Source organism: Gouania willdenowi, chromosome 13, assembly GCF_900634775.1.
Source record: "Gouania willdenowi chromosome 13, fGouWil2.1, whole genome shotgun sequence".
NCBI lineage: Eukaryota > Metazoa > Chordata > Actinopteri > Blenniiformes > Gobiesocidae > Gouania > Gouania willdenowi.
This window is the reverse complement of record NC_041056.1, coordinates 31,618,340-31,641,154: the sequence shown is the minus strand read 5'-3', so window position 1 is coordinate 31,641,154 and position 22,815 is coordinate 31,618,340. Positions and strand designations below refer to the sequence as shown.

At 44.4% G+C, this 22,815-nt stretch overlaps 1 protein-coding gene across 1 annotated transcript in view; it reads left to right on the top strand.

The window, feature by feature from the left end:
- fat3a (FAT atypical cadherin 3a) overlaps positions 1 to 22,815 on the top strand; it is a 228,197-nt gene that overhangs the window by 171,489 nt on the left and 33,893 nt on the right. The window contains 15 exon segments of the mRNA XM_028463835.1: positions 3,780 to 4,055; positions 4,412 to 4,622; positions 4,725 to 5,635; positions 5,637 to 7,454; positions 7,557 to 7,897; positions 7,899 to 8,025; positions 8,028 to 8,233; positions 8,235 to 8,289; positions 8,291 to 8,350; positions 8,352 to 8,417; positions 8,419 to 8,929; positions 12,751 to 12,947; positions 13,027 to 13,180; positions 13,405 to 13,638; positions 13,766 to 14,155. Of these exon segments, the coding sequence (XP_028319636.1) occupies positions 3,780 to 4,055; positions 4,412 to 4,622; positions 4,725 to 5,635; positions 5,637 to 7,454; positions 7,557 to 7,897; positions 7,899 to 8,025; positions 8,028 to 8,233; positions 8,235 to 8,289; positions 8,291 to 8,350; positions 8,352 to 8,417; positions 8,419 to 8,929; positions 12,751 to 12,947; positions 13,027 to 13,180; positions 13,405 to 13,638; positions 13,766 to 14,155 (5,557 nt within the window).

Here is a 22,815-nt window from a genome sequence, read left to right as displayed (position 1 = left end):
GAAGCAAAAAAGATCATTCACAAGTTTCATTTTTATTTAATACAAGAAAGATCAGTCCCCCTTGCCAAAAAAAACAATGAAAAAAAAATACATTTTATAAAAAACTAAATTGACTTGATAATAAAATTGTTTTGTTTTTTTCTTGCTATTGTTCTTGCTATTGTATTGTCAAAACATATGAAGTGGATTCAAGGAAAATCAAGAACTTTTAATACAACTAGTTTATGTCAAAATTGAAGTACAAGCAAAATCAGAATAATTTATTCAAACTCGAACCTTTAGTGCAGGAATATACAATATATACAAAAAAATATTCTTGCAATGGCAGGATAAAATTGAATAAATGTAAAAGTAGAAGGTAAAAACTGCTCCCTGTTTACAATTGTACAAATATAAAATGACACTGTAAAAACCAACTGTTGCGCATTTAAGCTTCTATTTGAATTTTAAATTTGTACTCCTTGAGGAGTCACCAGCCATGCACTTCACTGTTGTCAGAAATAGTTGTGCCGATTATAAAGTTAAACCCTAACCGTGATGACAAATGCTAACCCACTTCTTTGTGGACACAATCAACTCCAGTAGAATTGTTTGACATAAATCAATGTATTTAATGATATTTCAGCAGTCCTAATAATAGATAAAGAATGGAATTGTAAACATTACCATGTAGGTAAAAAAAAAATACCTTTAAGAGCCTTTTAAACAATATTTAAATTATGTCCAAATCAGGAAAATAAGTTTTTTGAATGCTTTGTTTTACAATTCTTTTTAGAAATTACTTTATTTCACCACAAACTCATGTTCTGCCACCTAGTATTCACAGCATGCACACCGCAGTGGGGCATGATATCTTTCCCCCTGCTTAGCTATTTACTATTACAGCAGTTTGTTTCCTAGATGTTTTAAACCTATTTTGGTAAGGTCTATACATGTCTGATTATGACCCTGTCACCCGCATTCAAGCCTATCAGTGTAAACAATGAATATTACTAATATTCTTTATTATTAGGGGGCCAAGCCCTGGTTCCTTGGACCATGCAAGTGAGGGCGTTCTCTGATCGAGAGGTTGGGGGTTCGATCCTAGTCTATGTGTTGAAGTGTCCTTTGGCAAGACACTGAACCCCAAGTTGCTCCCAGTAGTTGACTAGCGCCTCGTGTTCCCTAAATAGAGTTGCATCTTCTGACATAGGTTACGCCAACTAAATCACCTGGGCTGGGCCACGCCCATTACTATTACAACACTGCAAATTACATGTTGGCATAGGCAAAAAAATAGCAAAAAACAAAATATATATATATATATATATATATATATATATATATATATATATGAGTTGGACAGATTGTAAGAATGAAAGCGTTTATGTCTGTCTCTAAAGCAGACAGCCAGGCTGATGTGAGACATCTTCATATATATACAATTCGCTTCTCAAATAAGGAATGAAAAGAAATATACCAATCTAACTGTTTTATTATTATTATTATTATTATTATTATTATTATTATTATTATTATTATTATTATTATTATTATTATTAATATTATTATTATTATTATTATTATTATTATTATTATTATTATTATTATTATTATTTCTTATTTCTGTAACATACGTTTCTAAAGCTGTATTATGGACCTGACAAAATAAATCTGAAATGCAGCTTGAAATGTTCAGTAACCACTTATAACTTAAAGAATGACAGAATAAAGTTGCTCAAATTAAGCAGTGTTAATATTTATTATGTTTTACATGATATATCATGTCAAAAACATGACTGTAAGGTTGACTGGAGTCTCTAAATTGCCCATAGGAGTGAATGAGAGAGTGAGTGGCGCCCTGTCCAGGGTGTACCCCCGCCAAGCGCCCAATGATAGCTGGAAATTGGCACCGGCAGACCCCCGCGACCCTAATAAACGGGAATTAGCGGGTTTGAAGATGGATGGATGATATATCATACGGCACTTGATGCATGTGATTTCATAAGGGAGACTTGCTGGCAGTTGTAAATCACTAAGTTAAACAACAGGATAGAATAAAAGGATCCATATGGATTAAAAGCATTTAAAAGTCCAACAATGTAGATTATGGCATTAAAAGTCTCTAACAACGTAACTCCACCTTCACTGATTGTCTATGTGCTTCCGCGGCTGGTGGATACTGATTTTGTTGTGGGGGAGGAGGGCGAGTGTTTTCACAACAACCGCTCAATCCACCGCTTTATAGCCAGACAAGCGCGCACTGAGCGCGGGGTTTGCTCATTCTCTGTTCCAGTCGGCTTGTTTTCTTGGTGCATCACTACAAACAACAGTGCCCGCAGTGTCTGCCATTTTGTAAACAAAACTCTGAGCTGCTATGGGAAGCAGGAGAGTCAAATGTCATCGGCTGCATCAGTCCTTTAAAACTTTTTTATTTTATGAACCATTGAATTTTATATCACCATTTTTATCATTTCCTAGTCACTGTGTTTTTGGCACTTAAAAGATTTGAATATTATGTAAATTATATTCGGAATTACATTTTTTTGAATGACTTTGGGAAAATTTGAATGAAAACTTTTGATCACTGGGGGGGCAATGCCCCCGCAAACTCCGCGTCTGCACATTGGCCTGTGTCCTGACTAGGGATGCAACTTTACAGTTTTCCCACGGTTCGGTATACATCACAGTTTTTGGGCCACGGTAACGGTACGGTTACGGCAATCGCAATACTGAGGGAAAAAATTGCAATTAGATTAATCATTCAGCCCTAATATATATACACAATTTTTTTAACTGAAAGTATAGGTATCTGCTATATTACGACTGTCCGTGAATGCATCGCTACTGTGAGCCAGTGCTGATTGGTTGTGCAGTGTGCGCCTCACAGCCAATCAGTGCTGGCTCAGGCTCACAGCTCACATCATGCGGCATTAACTTTTTTCTTTACACAACCTGACCTCTACGTTGGATATAAAGCGTGACACCATTGCGTTGGGTTGGGGCGGGTTCTGAAAATAAAGGCAGCAGCTTGAGGAGGGCAGTGCGGGTAAGTTTTTGCCGTATATGTGGGGCTCAGCGGGTTGAATAAATTCTGGCCCGCGCATCAAATGCATGCTCACAGCATCCACGCCCCAGCCTGTACATGCAGCTCTATAGACAGGCTCCTGCAGCTCCAGTCCGACACACATGCAGCTGGATCCACGCCAACTCCCAGGCTGGTTGCGGACTGTTGTCGACACCTCTCCAGTCAAAAGGCGGAGGAATGCCGGTGAAACATTGACGGTTGGTGAGGAGTTGTACGAACGCGCAGCAGAATGTAGGTTAACGGGTTCCTACGTGCCGCAAACACAATGTTCTGACAGCGGAAGAAGTTTCCCAGGAGCCAGTCAGCACTCCTCTGCATTCAACATTTGCATTTCAGCATGGCACTGAGCCTGAACAATGTGTTGCTCTCATGTCTCTGCTCCTGAGGGGATCACACAGCATGTGTGGCTGCACAAAGTTTTGAAAAAGTTTTGTGATGGGGAAACGTAACGGAAATACCGTTGTTTGCCGTTGTACATTGAATCAATCTGGGCGTATTGAAAGGTTCGGTAAAATATTGAATATTGTTGCATCCCTAATGCTGACGCTCACCCCAAGCTAGTCATTCTTCATGACGCAAAACCTGGGCGCCGAGTCGTGTGGGAAGGCTTGGCCCCCTTTCATAACTGCTTGCAGTTCTAGTTATTATTGTTATTGTTATTGTTATTATTACTAATACTATTTTATTATTTATTTATGTTTTCATCTTTTAGGTACACATCACTGTCCTGGACAACAATGACAATGCTCCCGTCTTCTCCCAGCCCAACTACGACATTACTATATCAGAAGACACGCCACCTGACAGCAGGGTGGTCCAGGTTCTGGCTTCAGACCGCGACATACATCACCAGCTGACATATTCTCTTCAGAGCTCTATCGACCCTAACAGCATGCGACTGTTTCGCATACACCCCTCCTCAGGCACTATCTTTACCACTCAAAGGCTCGACCATGAGGCCTGCAGCCAACACATCCTCACAGTTGTTGTAAGACTTTTTTTAATGTAATATTTAGGGATTAATAAAGTGGGTCACACCTTACTGAGTATGCACTTAACCTTGATTATGACACAACATAGATAACGATCTAAAAATACCCACTGAAAAACCAAATAACTTTTTTGTCAGCCCCTGTCTGTGGTAACTTTACACTTTTATGTAATCATGAGCAGTGTTTTTACCTGAGTTGACCTGCTTTGATACTGATATTTTATCCCAAACTATCTATCGACAGTAAGGAAGAGCACTTTTAGAATACTCTGTGACAAAGTAAAACATCTTAGCAATGACTTTTGGTTATAAATAACTAATATAAAATTGTTTGGGACTGTGTCTCCTCGCAGGTGAAGGACCAGGAGTTCCCGTACCGAAAACATCTGGCTCGTGTACTTGTAGAGGTGGAGGATATAAATGACCATGTACCCATTTTTACCAGTGCTTTATATGAAGGCTCTGTTTATGAGTCAGCTGCTGTGGGATCAGCTGTAGTCCAAGTGACTGCTCTAGACAAAGACAAAGGCGAGAATGCAGAGTTGCACTATTTCATTGAAGCAGGTTAGTTTCACTGAGAACTGTCATATTTCAACATTTGGTATTACTGAAGACATTATTTTGTACTACGAGTAAACCATGGTTCTTTTACATTGCTTGCAACAGGTAACACTGGAAATGCCTTCCATATTGAGCCAGTTCTGGGAATTATCACTGTTGCTCAAGACCTGGACTTATCAAGTATAGGTCACTACGTTCTCACAATTCGAGTCACCGACAATGGATCACCTCCTCTATCCACTACCACCATAGTTCGTATAGCTGTGACCCTCTCAGATAATGCTGGTCCAAAGTTTCAACAGCCCGAATACCAGACCGAAATAACAGAAAATGCAATGATTGGGACCTCTGTTACCACTATTAATGCTTTGAGCCAGACCACCCTCACTTACGACATTAAACAAGGGAACAAGGATCACATTTTTCAAATAAACCAGTATAGTGGAGTAATTACCACTCATAAATCTCTTGATTATGAAACTTCCTCATCGTACACACTGATAGTCCAGGCTACCAACATGGCTGGCATGGCCTCTAATGCAACTATTTTGATCCAAGTCGTGGATGAAAATGACAATCCACCTATGTTTCAGCAGCTTCACTACTATGGCAGTATAAGTGAAGTTGCGCCAGTCAACAGTGTGGTTCTAAACTCCGATGACACTCCTCTTGTGATCAAGGCTACTGATGCTGATCGCAACCAAAATGCATTACTGGTCTACCAGATTGTTGAGGACACAGCTAAAAGATTTTTCACTGTGGATTCAGGAACTGGCTCCATCAGAACCATTTCTAATTTGGATCATGAGACATTTTCTACCTTCCAATTCCATGTTCATGTGAGAGATAATGGACGGCCCCAGTTGACAGCAGACACTCTAACTGAAGTTATAATCCAAGTAATTGACACAAATGATTCACCACCAAGTTTTACTCAGAGTGCATATGAAGCTGTCCTACTACTCCCCACCTATGTTGGAGTAGAGGCTTTGCAAGTGTCAGCTGTAGACCCTGACAAAGGAGGTCCCCACAGAACTCACATACTCACTGGCAGATGGAGTCTTGGAGCACTTTGCCATCAAACCTTCCAGTGGAATCATTATTGTCAAAAACAACAACTTTTCCAAAGAGCGTTTCCGCTTTGCTGTCAAGGTCTCTGATGGGAAGTTCACTAGCACAACTTTAGTGACTGTACTTGTTCGAGAGGCCTTAGATTCTGGTCTCAGCTTTACACACAGTATTTATTCATCATCTATAACAGAGAATGTATCAAATGTCACAAAAGTGGCCGTTGTAAATGCATTAGGAAACCTCCTCAATGAACCTCTGAAGTACACATTGTTAAATGCTGGAACACGTTTTAAAATCCGGCCAACATCAGGTGTTATCCAAACCACTGGTATACCATTTGACCGTGAAGAGCAAGAGTTCTATGAGCTGGTTGTTGAAGCAAGAAGAGAACATGACCGCTTACATGTGGCTAGAGTGATGGTAACAGTTCAAATTGAAGACATAAACGACAATGCCCCAGTATTTGTTGGACTCCCCTATTACGCAGCTGTTCAAGTAGAAGCAGAACCAGGATCACCTATTTTCAGAGTCATGGCAGTAGACAGTGATAAGGGCATCAATGGGGAAGTGTCATATTATCTCAAGGATGACCACAGTCATTTTGAAATCAATCGGCAGACAGGAAGTATTAGTCTAAAGAGGTCATTTGACTCTGATTTGTCTAATATTGAATACCAGATGGTGATATATGCTAGAGATGGAGGCTATCCACCACTTTCAACAACTGCAGAGTTTCCAATTACTGTGGTTAACAAAGCTATGCCAGTCTTCGACAAGTCTTTTTATTCCGTTCACGTGAATGAGGATGTTGCTGTGCAGACTCCTATTCTTGCCATCAATGCCACAAGCCCCGAAGGTCAAAACATAATTTATACAATTGTTGATGGAGACCCCTCTGTTCAATTTGATATTGGCTTTGATACTGGAGTAATTTGTGTCATCCACACTTTGGACTATGAAGCAGCAGCAACTTATCATCTGACCATCAGAGCCACAGATTACTTGACTGGTGCTCGTGCTGAGGTTGATGTGGATGTCTTTGTTCAGGATGTTAATGATAACCCACCGATTTTTCAAAAAATGTCTTATAAGGTGATTTTATCTGAAGCAGCCATGATTGGAACTCCAGCGCTGCAAGTTATTGCCACGGACAAAGACTCTGAGAAAAACAATGTTGTGTCCTACCAGATTTTCTCAGATGACCGCAACAGCACAGACTACTTTCACATTGATAGCAGCAGTGGATTGATCCTGACAGCTCGTATGTTGGACCATGAACTTGCACAAAAGTTTGACTTTGTTGTCAGGGCAACTGATAACGGTTTTCCACCTTTAAGTAGTGAAGTGTCAGTCACTGTGGTGCTAAACGACATGAATGACAATCCTCCAGTTTTTAACCAACTGCTCTATGAGGTTTATGTAAACGAGGTGGCACCTCGGGGTCACTTTATCACCTGTGTCCAAGCTTCAGATGCTGACAGCTCTGATTTTGACAAGTTGGAGTACAGTATATTATCCGGAAATGAAAGAATGAATTTCGCAATGGACAAAAAAACAGGAATCATCACATTGTCTGGCCATCGTAAGCAACGAATGGAGCCTGCCTATAGTCTCAATGTCTCAGTGTCAGATGGGGTGTTCACAAGCACTGCACAAGTTCATGTCAAGGTATTGGGAGCCAACTTGCACAATCCAGTGTTTGGACAGACTCTGTATGAGGCAGAGCTCAGAGAAAATGCTGCAATTGGGACCAAGGTCATACAGGTAAGAACTAGTTTTTTTTTTCATTTCATAAAATATCGTCAAAATATTTAACAACTCGCTCCCTTAAATTGACTGAGGTTTTGTTTCTTTTTCTGATTTAAGGTGAAGGCAACAGATGCAGACCCTGGGGTGTTTGGACATATAACTTATTCCTTTGTTAATGATGTTGGCAAGGACCAGTTTAACATTGATTACAGTTGGTCATATCTAACTGTGGAGAAACTTGATCGTGAAGACCCATACAATAGAGACATTGTTCTGACTGTAGCAGCCCAGGATTCGGGCGGCCGTGTCTCTTACTGCACAGTACAAGTTAGTCTGTTGGATGAAAATGACAATGCGCCACATTTTCGTGCCACTGAGTACCGGGCCTCTGTCAAAGCTGATGTAACAAAAGGTTATCTGGTAACACAAATTCAGGCTTACGATCCAGACGATGGAATAATGCAAAGTGACATATTCGCTTTACAGTGAGGCGCATGTCCCTGTAGTAGACATCCTGGAAATTGACCCGGACAATGGTTGGATGGTGACAAAAGGCAGTTTTAGCCATCTGAGGAATTCTGTTTTAAATCATTTTTTCGTGAAAGGTTAGATAGAGGCAATCCAATCCGTCACTCTCTAGTGTCTGTTTACAGTCATGTTCTTTCTCCAGAAGCTTCTATGCCATCCTTCAGTCAACATAGTTATTTATTCAGCATACCAAGAACGCACCTATAGGATCTGCCATTGGGACAGTCATCTCATACTACTCCACCCGGATTAGCATCACTCCCTGCTACTTTGTCCTTGTAATGGAGAAACCGGTGAAAACAACCAAGATGCAGTGTTTGTTTGTTGGATAAGATACAGGAGGATCAAAATTGGATAAACCATTGAACCATGAGGTAATAAAGAGGGTACAACTTCAAAGTCACTGCCATAACGCAACAAGCTAAAGTCGATGCCGTGACCTCTGTTGATTGTAGAGGTTAAAGTACTAGACCTAAATGACAACAAACCTGCCTTTGAGGCAAACTCCTATGATACAACAGTCATGGAAGGAATGGCTGTTGGAACTAGAATCATTCAAGTCAGAGCTCTAGACCCAGATTCAGGGGCCAATGGTCAGGTAACATACAGGCTTGGAAGCTTAATCCCGTCTGAAGGAGACTCACATACATTGGTTAGCACCTTCAGCATTGACAGCAACACAGGCTGGATCTCAACCCACAAGGATTTGGACCATGAATCCAACCCATCTTATACATTTACAGTTGTAGCCTCAGACCTTGGGGAGGCTCTGTCACTTTCCAGCACCACCACTGTGACAGTGGGTGTGTCAGACATCAATGACAACCCACCAAAATTCATGGAGAACCACTACTTCGGGTCAGTTGACGAGAGTGCCCCTCCGGGTGAGGTGGTGGCTGTGCTGAACACAAGGGATGAGGACAGCTCCACCGTTAACAGACAAGTCAGCTACCACATCACAGGTGAGTCACAATGATATCTGCCACCGATCTGTTGAAAGACGAGATTTAAAAAATTGAGAGGGGGAAATGCAAAAAAATTAATTAAGTGGGCGCAATGCAATGCTGTGATTGTTTTAGCACAGGAAAATAGTACAACTGACAAGCAGGTGCAAACACACACACAGAGATCCGCTGCAGTAAATGTAGACACAAAACACAGCGGAGATGAAAAAAAATGCTCTAGTTAACCTTTCTAGTATAAGAAAATCATTCAAATAAAACAATAGTCAATATTTAACAGCCACTGAATAGGAAAATGCAAAGTAAAGTGTGTTTGAGAGAGAGAAAAAGCTGCACACCCTCGGCATTGCGTGTGGAGTCTGGTGTGGCTGCGCTGGAGAGAGGATGCTGTGTTCTCTATAGACACAATGCTTCAGTGATGTTTTGAACATCAAACTCTCATGTCGCGTTGATGGAAGGAGCATCAGGTCAGAATCAGCTGATCAGATGCTTAATTTATTCAGTGATGACACAATGTTCATATATTAGAGTGTGGTGACAGTGCTACTGGAACTCAGACCTGCTGGATGATGGTCAGTAGATCATCTTCAAATGGTGCAGACTGATTGACAGACTGTGTAGCTGTAATAACTCAGATTAGTGGTAGATCAATAGGACCGTTTCTGTCCAAATCTGCCTGTTTTTCATGGACTGATCAGAGCAAAGTTACAGGACCTGATGGAGCAGCCACATTAAATTAGGGTGAAAACGTATAATTAGGTTTCAAAGTTGCTTTTTTCATTAAAAAATAAATAAATTAAACATTTGTTTATTTAGTTTTTCTACATTATTACATTTTTGTGCAACAGACAGAGAAGTCCATCTTCCTCCAATTTAACCTAATTTAGTTCAGCAGTCATTTTGTGCTTCTGTGCACTCACCTCTCCACGTTGAATAAGCAAAACGCTCATGTAAATAGGGTGGTCTCCACCACTTCTGCACGTGCACTAGTCATTGCTGCAATTTTAGTGAATTCCTCGCAGCAGGTGAGGAAACTGCATCACCAAAGGATTTAGGGACGCAATTGGTTTACTACCCTTTATTTGAGATGAAATGAATCTTCCCAATATTGTGTATTGTGAGATGCAGAATGAGTGTGTGTGTGTGTGTGTGTGTGTGTGTGTGGTGGTTGAGGGATGGGGTGTGGGTGTGTGTGTGGTTGTGTGTGTGTGGGTGTGTGTGTGTGTGTGTGTGTGTGTGTGTGTGTGTGTGTGTGTTCATGTCAAAGGAATATAAAGCAAGGGTACAAGAGTAAAGATAGAAAAGCTGAGGAAAGGACTGTGGTAAATGCTGAACTTTTGCTTTATTAACATTATTAATATGGATGATGATGATTTAGATCCTTCAATCATCATCATGCTTGGCTTTCCACTCACTGGCAACCTTGAAGCAAGTGATGTAGTGAGGACTCCCTGAAAGGTTAAGACGGAGGAAATATAGATAGAGTCCTAATGAATGGCTTTTGATCGAAGGGAGTTCCTTCCCTTCATGACTTTGTAATGACTATTAGTTAGACAGCTAATAGGCAGACTGAATGACAGGCGTTTGAGTACTGTAACCTAATACGAGGCAGCTAAAGATTGAAGAGCCAGTTCTGTTACACTTTGAGGATGAAAAGTCATTGTTACTAGTAGAAATGGAAAAAAAGCACATTTTCTCTCCTAGACCTATGCAAAACCATAATGAGAATATAGTGATACATCATAGTGATGTATTGTTTTAAAACAAAAAAGAAACATTACCAATTTTTTGTTTTTACATATTAATCAATATTAGGATTTTTACAAAATAAGCAATAAAATGTAGCTTACGTACTAGCTCAGTCTTGTTTTGTGTTATAGATGGGGATACTACCAAGTTAGAAGGCTTGAAATGTTGAAGCAATGATGTGAAATAATGTGCAAAAGTCCTTTACACAGAAAATTATTATTGAATTCTAGCTTTCCCCTGAATTGACTCTAGCCTTCCATAACCCTGCTTCTGATGCTGTAGGTATAGAAAATTAATGGATGAATGCTTTTTAAAATTGGACACCAACAGTAAGAGACAAGGGTATCAAAAGGGCCAATAATACAATATTGAATTTCAAGATTTGCTTTAAAAACATACACATTCCTCTATATACACAATACCTCCTCTGTCTAGCAAGAAAAAAGGCTTCACAATAATGCATGATTTATTACAGTGGGTTCTGAAGGTAGCCTCAGAACCCAAGGGTTACGTTGGGTTGGATTTGACCAACGTAAGGCAAGCTTGCAACAACTGGAAATTGACATTGAAAACAATCATATGATTTCAATACATTTGAAACTTTAACCAGTGGGACATAATGTGTAGGATGAATGACTTGTATTGTTTTAATTAGGGATGTACCAATATCTAAATCTCACAGTTCGGTATTATCATGGTATTAACCTCACGGTATGATATTTATTGTGGTATTGTGGGAAAGCTCTGGGTTTTACATAAAGCCACACAGTGTGCAGCAATGCTCACAATAACAAGAATAATAACCATCAAGAAATTGTCTGTTCACCATTTTTGACTGTATGTATTGTCATAATTTAGATTTATAACATTATAAACTTAATACATGCCTCCTAACACATCTAGATTCTGTAGCTAAAGTGGCAAAAAAATCTAATTGAGACAGGAAACACCTCTTAAAGTCAACACAGGTATAGAAACAGTGTAGTAACAATAAATACAATAATGAAAAAAACTGCCAAAGAAATCAAAGTAGTGCAAACTTCTTTATTCGTGTTTAGCTTACAAGTCAACATTGAGGTCAGGAGTAATTTCTGAGTATTTACAGTAATCCACTAACCTTTAAAGCACTCCTTGTCAACATGTATTTATTTATTTAACAGGGACAATATAATTCAACATAGATACAAAATAATTTTGCAGCTGATGTGATGCACATAAAAGTTTAAAGCTCGTGCTAGTTTGCAACTCTGTCCCTAGTTGGGTCTTTCTATATTACAGTGGAATACAGACAATACAATAAAACTCACCCACCCACAATACAAAGATTATAACATTTATTTTAGGTAAAACTAACCTGTCTCACAGCGGTCTAACCCCACAACAACAGCAACAGAAAATCTCTGTCTCTGCACGACGTCTCTTGTTAGTTCTTGAACCCTTGAGCTGAGGGACCATGGTTGTAAATGCTTACTTTAGAGTTTTTGTACCAGACTTAAAAAAACTAAACTCCTTAAACTTTTCGGGATGCAGGCCGGGTGGTTAAATTGCTGCTCACGTAGCTCGAGTAGCGCACGGTACACTAGCAGTGTTTGCTTATTGTTTACCTTTTCTCCTGGTTTGTTGATGCGGTAAAACCAAAATGTTTCCACACCTCTGACTTGTAGCATCATGCACAAGTGCTATAAACGCCTTCATTTCTACGTCGCTCTGCTGGCTGTCTCCATCCACCATGTTTCCTTTCCCCTCTGACCTCACACTATCGCACCACACCATTGGCTCAACCGCCTGTAACCTATGACGACGCCCCAAAGCATTGTGGGACTTGAAGTTTACTCCAACACAAAATTAAAATTTCAAGCGCAACGGCTCATTATTTTATACCGTGACATAACCACAACGATATGAGGGACTTGTGATACCATCACATTCCTAGTTTCGATACATTTAGGTTTATTTACACAAACAACTTAAATTGTATGCAACAGATGTGACAGACTTGGCTTCATAAAACAGGCAATTTGAGTTCTTAATTTAACAGCCTCTTCCTCTTCCTGGTTTTGTGTATTCTCCAGGCGGGAACTACCGTGGTGTGTTTGCTCTCGGGTTGGTTCAGGGAGAGTGGAAGATGTATATGAAGGGGCCGCTGGACAGGGAGACACGCAACCTGTACATCATCAGCGTCACTGCTAGCGATGGCCTGTTTGTTTCTCAGACAATGGTGGAGGTGACAGTGATAGACACCAATGACAACAGCCCTGTCTGTGACCAGGTGAGGGACAAAAAAACTCTTGGAAAAAACAGACTGTTGTGCAAGCATGACCTTTTATATTTCCATTGTGTGTATGCAGGCAGTATACACTACTTCCATTCCAGAGGATCTCCCGGTTAACAGCATCCTGCTAAGGGTTGGAGCTGCAGATGCAGATGTGGGCATTAACGCATGGATACAGTACTCTCTAAATGGTCCTGGATCCCAGGACTTCAGCATCGATCCAGATACTGGTAACAACAGTCTTTGAAATACATAAATGCATTTTGGCTTCAATCCAAACTATCTGAAACCAGTTAAAACCCACTTTGACATAACTGTAGCAAGGAGATACTGTCAGGTCCAAGTTTATTTGAACGCTGTCACAGTGCGACTCATGACACCCAAAGAAATTATTAACTTTTCAAACCTCTTTACTGACCTTATGTGACCTTAATTATATCTGTAACTCATGCAGGTGAGATAAAGTCCTCTGTAAATCTGGACCGTGAGATGACCCCTAACTACAAGCTGGTTGCCCAGGCAACAGACGGCGGTGGACGCTCGTGCCGTTCGGAGGTTCAAGTTACAGTAACCGATGTCAATGACAACCCACCCATATTTCTCCAGTCACAGTACACCACAAGTGTCTATGAGGATACAGTCACCAAAGCCTTGCTCACCCGCATCCAGGCCATTGACCCTGATGAAGGTGAAACAACCAGAAGCCTACAGTACATACTAGTGTTGGTTGCTATTGTGCTCATCTCACTTTAAGCAATACTGACGTCTTTAATCTTTAACATATAGCTGGCACTGCTGTGTTGTTTTTCCAGCAGGTCCAGGTAGGATGGTGGTCTACTCTTTGGCCGACGCTGCAGGGGGGTTTTTCTCCATCGACCAGACTTCTGGTATTGTGGTGCTGGAGCACATTCTTGACCGTGAAATCCAACCGGCTTATCAAATAACAGTTCGAGCATCAGACCAGGGCTCGCCATTGCCCCTCTCCTCACTAGTCAATGTCACAATTACTGTGCTGGACATCAACGACAACCCTCCTGTGTTTGAGCGTCGTGATCAGCTCGCAACAGTCTCTGAGGATGTGGGTGTTGGCACTGAGATCTTGAGAGTGTATGCTGCTAGCAAGGACATTGGTACCAACGCAGAGATCACGTACAGTATCCGATCAGGCAATGAACACGGAAAGTTTCACATCCATCCACTTACTGGTAGGTAAAATATTCTTTCAATGTACTTTCTAAAATCTGTAGAGAAGCACTCCAGACTTTTTTCCTGCAATATACATATTCTTTAACTGATTTCCAACTTTCTTGAATACAGATAAATTGTTGTGATGCTCAATCCTCCTATTTAGAGCATACATACAACAGGCAACACAGTCACACACACTGATTTTGAGTTGACTAAAACATACCTAATCAAAACCAAACCTAAATACAGTCTATGCAGATGTTACCTAAAGCAGCTAAATTATCAGTCTGCATATATGCATCTGTAGCTTTTTATGTTAAGTGTACTCTAAACAGGCTGCTGCTCTGCTCTATGTCGCATCAGTTCTGATCGCTCCCGGACACACGTAATGTGGCAATTTGGCAACTTTTGCAGTTTATTATTTTCAAGTATTACAAACTGGCTGAGTTATCTTACATCACAGCTTATTGTGTCTTATTTATCGCCTTCTTCTTGTAAATGTATATGGGTCGCAACCTTTTCCTGGTCCAGAAACTTCAATTTATTACCTGTATCATTATTTGAGCGAACACCTTATTTTAGGCATAAATAATGAAAACAAATATTTATAACAGTTGTATGACTTGTTCTGCAGTCACTCACTCCCATGCATTTTCCCCACTCTGACACCTTGGCATAAGGAGCTAGTCACATCATCCTGTGTTTGTAAAGCTGTGCGTGCCTCAGTGCATCCACTCCTCCCACAATTTTCAAATCTGGTTTTTGAACGTTCGGTTCACGGAGAAGTCCAGTGGCTGCTCCTGTTTAGTCATCATATCAGGGATGATGTCATTATACATACTGTATATTCTGCCGCCCAACAGCTGCTTTCACTGAACAAATGTGTGCCAGCTTGCTGAAAAATTCACACCAGACGCTGTACCTAAATAGCGGCCTATACGTCGTAAAATACAGTAAACAGATTCAGAAACTTTACAAACAAGCAATCATAGCTTGGGTAATGCGGGAAAGAGCATTCCTATATTCTAGTAAAGAAGTTTTACTTCATACCCAAAAAGTAATTTCTTCTGTAATCCGTTTTATAAGGCGTTACCTACCCCCAACACTGCCCACAAGAAATACTAAATTTATTATTAGTTTGATTAATATTGTTATGTTATTGTTTTCATCAATAGGCTATTTGTACTTTTTGCTTGAAAAAAAAAGAAGATTTAACCGGAAATGTTGTTGTTCAGCATGTTCATTAGATGTTAAAGAATACAAGATACACAACCCGTTACATGAATGCACTTTACATAATAGGTCTAAAGCTAAATAATAAAACTGTTCAATTTGTTAAGTAATTTTCACAAAATTTTACGCTTCAAATATTTTCTCTTTTCAATGATTCAGCCAATCAGCATTCGCATATCAGGTTGAAATCACGACTTTGAATTTCTGCTCCCATAGAAAGTCCATATTGTAAAAGGCTTTTAATCAAACATCTTAGTGTTTAGTTATGTATCATCTCGTTCCGTGAACATTATGACCTGATCATATAATGTAAACTAAGTCTTTCAGTGAAGCTGTCTTTGGGTTGAGTATTCCGTTAAACATTCAGAACATGATCAAGCCCAACTGTAGGCCGGGGCCGCCTTGGGCCTCTGGGGTGGTCTTGGTCAGGATGGCTGGGGCGGGTTGCCGGGGTGCCTTGTTGCCTCAGCACGGGTGTGCATTCCTTCTGGGTGTTCACGGGGTCCCGGGGCTGTTTGATTTGGCGCCGTTGCCCCTTGCATGCGCATCTGGTTGGTCTCTGGGGCTGGGGCCCTGCGTGCTCCCCTGCCGCTCCTTCCCCTTGCTCCCTGTCCCCCTGTCTCGTCCCCCCCCCCTCCTCCTCCTTTGCTCTTGCGCCCGCCATCCTGTGGGGTTGGGTTTGGGGGGCTCCCGTTGGCCTGGGGCACTGGTGGGGGGGGCTGTGGCTCCCGCCTGGGGGGCGGGCGGTGCCGTGCCGGGTGGGTTGGCTGGGGGGTGGTCTCGTTGGGGGGCCTGGGGTGGTGGGGTCCTTGGCTCCGGTCCGGGGGGATCCGGGGTGGGGGTAGCTTTGGGGGTGGCTGCTGCCCGGGGTCGGCGATTGCCTCCTGGGTTGCTGGGTGGCGGGGTGTGGCTGTGGGTTGCTCCGTCGGCCCTTGCGGGTCCTTGGCTTGGCTCCCTGGGGCGCACCTTTGCTAGGGATGTCGCTTGCGCGACGAGCCAGGCGGGGCCCCCTCGGGGGCTTTTTGTACGACCGCAATGGCCGGGGTGTGGACGTTATGGCTAGGGGGTGGGGTGAGGGGTACTATGGGGCCTCCCCGGGGGTCGTATTGGGCGGGTGTGCGGGGGCGCGGCGCGTGGTTCCTCGCCCGGTGGATCCGCGTGGATTCTGGGGCGGGGGTGCCCCGGGGGCGGATCCTTGGGCTACGTGTCCGGGGAGGTGCTCTCCGGCCATCTGCCCGGGGACCGGCCGCGGCTCGTGGCGGCGCTGCGCAGCCTTGGGCTGGGGCGGGGCTGGTGGCCTTGGGGCCCGCTGTTGTTCGGGGTGTGCTGGCGTCGGGGGGGGTGTCCTCGTGCCGGTGCGTGGGTCGTCGGGGATTGCCTCCGTGGGGGGGGGGGGGCTCTATTGGCGCCGTTGGTGTGGGGGGGCGGTTCCGGGCTGGGGGTGCTTCGGTACTCTGGCTTGCCGGTCCGTGGCTGGCGGGATGGCCCTGCTTGGCGGTGGATGGCGTCCTCTCTCGTCGGGGGGGGCCGGGGCCGCCTCCCGGTGGAGAGTGTTGTATCGTGGCGCCGGGTGGGGCCTGTGCGGGCCCTGGTGCGGGCATGGGCCTCCCCCCTGCTCGGCCGCTCCCCTTGGTGGCGGGGTGGCGTTGCTCCGGGCCGGCGGGCGGTGGGGGTCGCCCCCTGGGGCGCCGGGGGATGTTGTTGGTGCCTTGCTTGTGCCCGGGGGTGGGGGGTGTCGCCGTGCTCCGCGGGGCGGCGCGGTGTGGGGGGGGTGCCGTGGGGGGGGGTCTCCGGCTGTGCTGTTCCGGGGCCCGCAGTGCCACTTGCCCGTCTGCGCCATCTACCCTCTCGCGTGGCCCGCCACGCGGACGGGCCCGGCTCACACTGGACAGGCCTCCTACATGTTCACTTCACCCCCACTCCAGCTGGTCTGGCTCACTCAGAAAATGCACCACACACCAATACCCAACCCTTGGGGTGCTGGATGGTGGGGCTGGGGGTGGAGGGGGCCGCCACCTGTGTTACTATGTAGTGGCATGGGGGCGGCCCTCCCACCTCTAGTTGCCCTACTAATCCCTCCAATTTTAATCGCATCTCAACATGTCACCCCCCGGAGGGTGTATCATCATTTACACCCTCCGGCCTATTACACCACATACACATAAATCCACAGAGGCTGGAGGGGGAGCACCGCTCCCCTCCATCCCCCTTCTTTTAATTACACTCCATACATTCACCAAACACACACATTCACACAGGGGATCGGGAAGTGCCTCTCCATTGGGGAATGGAGAGGCACCATAACAGGGTGGTGGGTTGGTACACATATTTGGGCCTCTCCGGTGGGGGGCCTGGCCCCTCTGTTGGTGGCTGGGCCACTGCATAGAGTAAAAGCACATCAAGATGGTGCGGTCGGGCGTGGCGGTGGGTCTCGGGGGGGCTTTGCCGGGGTCTCTCCTTGCGGGGTCTTTCCGGGCTGTGTCGGCCGGGTGGGGCGCGGGGGTGCCTCTCCCCCTTGGGTGTGGCTTGGTGCTTGCTTGGTCTCCTGGTGGCCTTGGGGGCGGGCCCCGCGGTGTGCGGGCCCGGGGCGGCCTGCCTCGCCGGTTTGGGGGGGTGGGTGTGCTGGGGGGGTGGCTGGTGGTCCTCACCGGGGTTGGGGCAGGGTTGTTTGGCGCCTCGGGATGATGCTGTTTTACTGGGGGGGCGGCGTTAGCTGTTCCGATGGTTGAGGTTGCTTTCGGCCGCCTGGTGGGTATGTTCCTGCCATCTGCGGACTGGTGGGTGGGTCCGGGGCATCTTTGGCTGGGGGCTGCTGTCCCGCGCTGGATGTGGTGCCGTTGGGGTGCCTCCGTCCCCGCGGTGGGGGTCGCCGGTTGCTCGCGGGCCGGCGGGGGGCGCTGCCCTGTGGCTTGCGCTGTCCGGGGGCGGCGGGCCCTGGGCTGCTGGCCTTGTGCCGTCTGGGGCTGCGGTCCTGCTGGGCTGTGGCCGGGACCTGGGCTGGGGTGGGGGGCGCGTCCCGGGGGGCTTGGCCCGGGGGCTTGCCCTTGGGGGGTCCTGGTCCCTGGGGGTGCTCCTGGGGCCCGGGGTGCTTGGCCGGCTGGCCGGGCCGGTCCTGGCGGGGGTCTTCTGGGGCGGGTGGCGCGTGCCGCGCCCTTGCATACCTTCTGGTGCGGCCCCTGCTTGGGCAGTCCCCCGTGAGGCAGAGTGTCGGGTAAAATTAGGGGGCCACATCCCGGCGGGGGGGGGGGCTTGGCCTCTGGAGGGGGCCCTGGCTTTAAAGAACTGAAGCTCGTGGCGCGGGCGGCATCAGCATCTGGGGCGCCGGGGGGGCTAGGTTGGGGTGCCTGGGGACCGGCGGGGGGACTCCCAGCGGCCCCCTGGTACCTTATGCGGCTTGGGGTGTGGTCGTTCGCCCTGGGCGGGCTGCTCCTGGTGCTGCATCCATTCCGGGTCCTCTCCTGGCCTGGGTCGGGTCCTTGCTGGCTCTGGGCTCACCGGCGGGGGCCCGCCGGCTGCCCGTTCGGCGTGGCTCTGGTCGTCTGCTGGGCGTGGGCTTTGGCTCCTCCGCTGGGGTCTCGGGCGGGGGGCTCTCTGGGCCCTCCCCTCGGGGGGCTGGGCGCGGGGGTGTGGGTGGTGGTGGGGGGTGGGGGGCTGGGGGGCCTGGGGGTTGGGGGTTGGGGTCGGTGGCGTGGTGCGCTGGGTCCTTGGCTCCTTGGGGGCTTTTCGGGTGTGTATGGGGGGGGCAATGGCAGCCTCTCGGCTTGGGACCTTGGGGGCGTTCGGGGGGCTGCTTGGCCGTGGGGTGGTCGCCGGGGGCCCCTAGATCTCTCGCTCTTTCTGCTGGCCCGACTGCTTTTCGGGCCCGGGGCGGCTTATGGGTTTTGCAGTAGCGGCTCTTGGAATCACATTTGTCATGGACGCACTGGCCTCGGGCTGTGGGATAACACTCATACTGGGCTCAACCATAGACACGTTGTTCCCAAATACCTGTTTTATGTAACTTCCACTCACTTCCTCCTCTGCTCACAGCCACCATCATTATTCCTAAGCCGCACACTGGTCACCAGACTGGCTTGATAACACAACAATAAGCACATATACACAACCACAATTTCACATCACATCACTTGAAACTTATTGATTCCCCACCCATTCGTTTTCCTATCTTGTATCCCTCCTCCCTGTTAACTCCCCCCCCCCACCCCCCTCACCCTGGTGTAACACTGCCCTCTCTTTTACATCCTCCCTTTAATAAAGTATTTACCCTTCCCTAGGGAGGGCTGGTGATGGTCACAATTATGCAATGAAATAAATTCATTTATTTAATTGCAATAATAAAATATGCATTGCTGTTAAAAGATTGCACTTCTAAAAAAAAAAAAAAAAAAAAAAAAAAAAAAAAGAACATGATCTTTGAATATAATATCCACTCTACAATTTACTTAAGAAGAGCACAAGCTGTTTCTATGCATTTTTAATGTCGAAGTGTCTTCTATCAAGGTAAAATAGCTGCAGATTCCTATGGGATGATGTGAAAATGTGTGAGAAATAGCAAGTCTGGGGATAAACACTGCATATGTATGCAATAAGTGAGTCATGCATACACTTTGGAGTCAAACGGTCTTTAGAGACTTTATTTGTCAGCAGATGAAACTATGTCTCCACACTTTAACATTTTATAACAAGAATATGATGACAGCTTTACAAACTTTCCGTCTGCTAGAATACTGTATAAATAATAAAACAATAGCCCAGCTCTGAGTGTGTAAAGCAGATGCTGCAGCGCTGTTGTTTTTCTTTAAGCACAACGAGGCACTGGATTCGTAGATAACCTCTTTGGATTGTTAGTTGGTGCCTCTCTAGAAAGATGAAACACTGCAAATATTTATGATATTGATCTCAGCAACTCATTTAAGATGCATATCACACCACTTCATTTCCTGTACAAAATGAGTTTGAACTTTGCAAGATTAATAAAGTCTGATTTATAGCCCTCGATGCATAAACACTGTTGGTTTGACTTATGACACACCTGCTCATGTTTTGTAGATTATGAAGTGTGCAATCATTTCCAGATCCATCAGCTTGTGTGTCATACTCACAATGTTTACAAACATCAGTCTCCTAAATGATTACCACTGGCCTGTTTGTTGGATTGCAGATGCTCTGAGTGCTCAGAGCTTATAGCCTCAACTACTTCAATGGTCAATGGACACAGGATGTATTTGAAAGAGTGACAAGCTTTTATTATAGCATAATACTAGCCTTTATTATTAATAATAGGAATTCCCAACATTAACTTTGTGACCAAACATGTCCAAAACCTTATCAGAATCAGAATAAGAAGTCCTTTATTTATCCCAGGGAGAAATTACATGTGTTACAGCCGCTCAAGAAATTCACAAATAAAAAGAATAAACCTTAAACAAAATAAAGAAAGAAGAGAAGAGAAAAAATAAAATAAAATAAGTAAAATACTGTTAATTAGATGAGGATTAAGTACACACACATTACAGTGGTAAAAAGTAAAATAAGATGAATTTAATAATACAATTATACAAATATGCAAAGATATAGGTGGATGGTCAGTGTTATAGTTTATGTAATATATGTAAGTAAGTAAGTAAGTAGTTTATTTATAAAGCGCTTTTTGCAGATAAAATCACAAAGTGCTGTACAGAGTTGTGGTAAAAGTACAAGTGGAACACAATAGAATAATAAAACAAGAGTGTATAAATACCATAAGAACAGCAACATTAAAGGACAAATAAAAATTAAAATCCAGTTAACTAAAAGCTTTTCTGTAAAGTGTAGTCTTCAGCAGTTTTTTAAAAGTGTCCACACAGTTGAGCTCCCTGAGAGACTGGTGCAGGTTATTCCAGAGTCTGGGAGCTACAGCCTGGAACGCCAGGTCTCCTCTGGTTTTAAATTTAGTTTTTGGGGTCTTTAGGAGACCCTGACCTGAAGACAGAAGGCATCCCCCTGATGAGTAGGGGCACAACAAGTCCGAGATATATTTAGGGGCCTGACCATGTAATGCTCAGAACGTGAGAACTAAAATTTTATATTCTATGCGAAACTTAACTGGAAGCCAGTGCAGAGAAGGAAGAATGGGGGTTATATGAGATGTTCTCGAAGCACCAGTTAAAAGTCTGGCAGCAGCGTTCTGAACGATCTGGAGTCTGTTTTGGGTTGACTTATTAAAACAAGTAAAAACAGAATTACAGTAGTCAATACGAGATGATATAAATGCGTGTATGACCAGTTCCAGATCTGATTTTGATAAAAGATGCCTCACTTTAGAGATATTTCTCAGGTGGTAAAAACAGTTTTTAGTCAATTGTCGACAATGTCCCTCCAAAGACATTGACTGATCAAAAACAACCCCAAGGTTTCTGAGGCTGGTTTTAACAGATGAGCCCAGATCACCAAGAGAGTTTTTAATTAGAGGGATGTTTTTATCAGGAGCAATGATCAGAGTTTCTGTTATGTTTGAATTTATCTGGAGATAATTTGATGACAGCCAGTTTTTGATACAGGATATACAGTCTAAGATCTCGGATAAAAGGTGAAACTCTGAGTCATTAAAGGAGCAGTACAACTGGATATCGTCAGCATAAAAATGATAAGACACATTTTTAAAACCACGGATCAACTGACCAAGAGGCATCAGATACAATAAAAACAAAACAGGCCCCAGAACAGAGCCCTGGGCTACTCCACATGACAGGTTGGGCATATTGGACGTAACATCGTTAATGGCAACATTAAAGGTTCTTCCATTAATGTAAGAGGTAAACCACTGGAGAACAGTACCAGAAAACCCCATCTCAGATTTGAGTCAATCAACCAGTATATATAATATGCCAATGAGTTCACCAGATCTGAAACTGAGATTGAACAACAATCTTCTGCATAAAAAGAAATATGGTCATACACATTACCCAACTGGATTGGTTCAATATAAGGCTATGAATAGCAAGAGACTCAATAGCAATCAGTCCCTCCCCAAATGTGTGGTGTTTCAAACGTGTTTCTGTCCTCTGTAACCCCTTTACAGTCATTGTTCCCCCTCACTCAGGTGTAACATTGCCCTCTCTATTTATGTATATCCTCCTTACAAAGTATGGCCTACCCTTCCTTAGGAAGAGCTGTTAATGGTGAAAAGTATGCAAAATATTAAATGTATAGGGTTTTTTTTTGCAATATAAAAAATTCTCATTAAAGGCTTTCTCTTGTCGCTTCCCTCTTTCAGTTTTTGTGTAAACAGGTAAAATATTAAGTTAATGATCCATTTTTTTCCAATGTGGAGAGTAGCCTTCGAAAAACTATTGTTGTCTTTGTGGACGACTGTAGGACTTCAGTTATCATTCAATATATCATCCATATTACATCCATCCATCCATCCATTTTCATACCCGCTTATTCCCGTTTATCAGGGTCG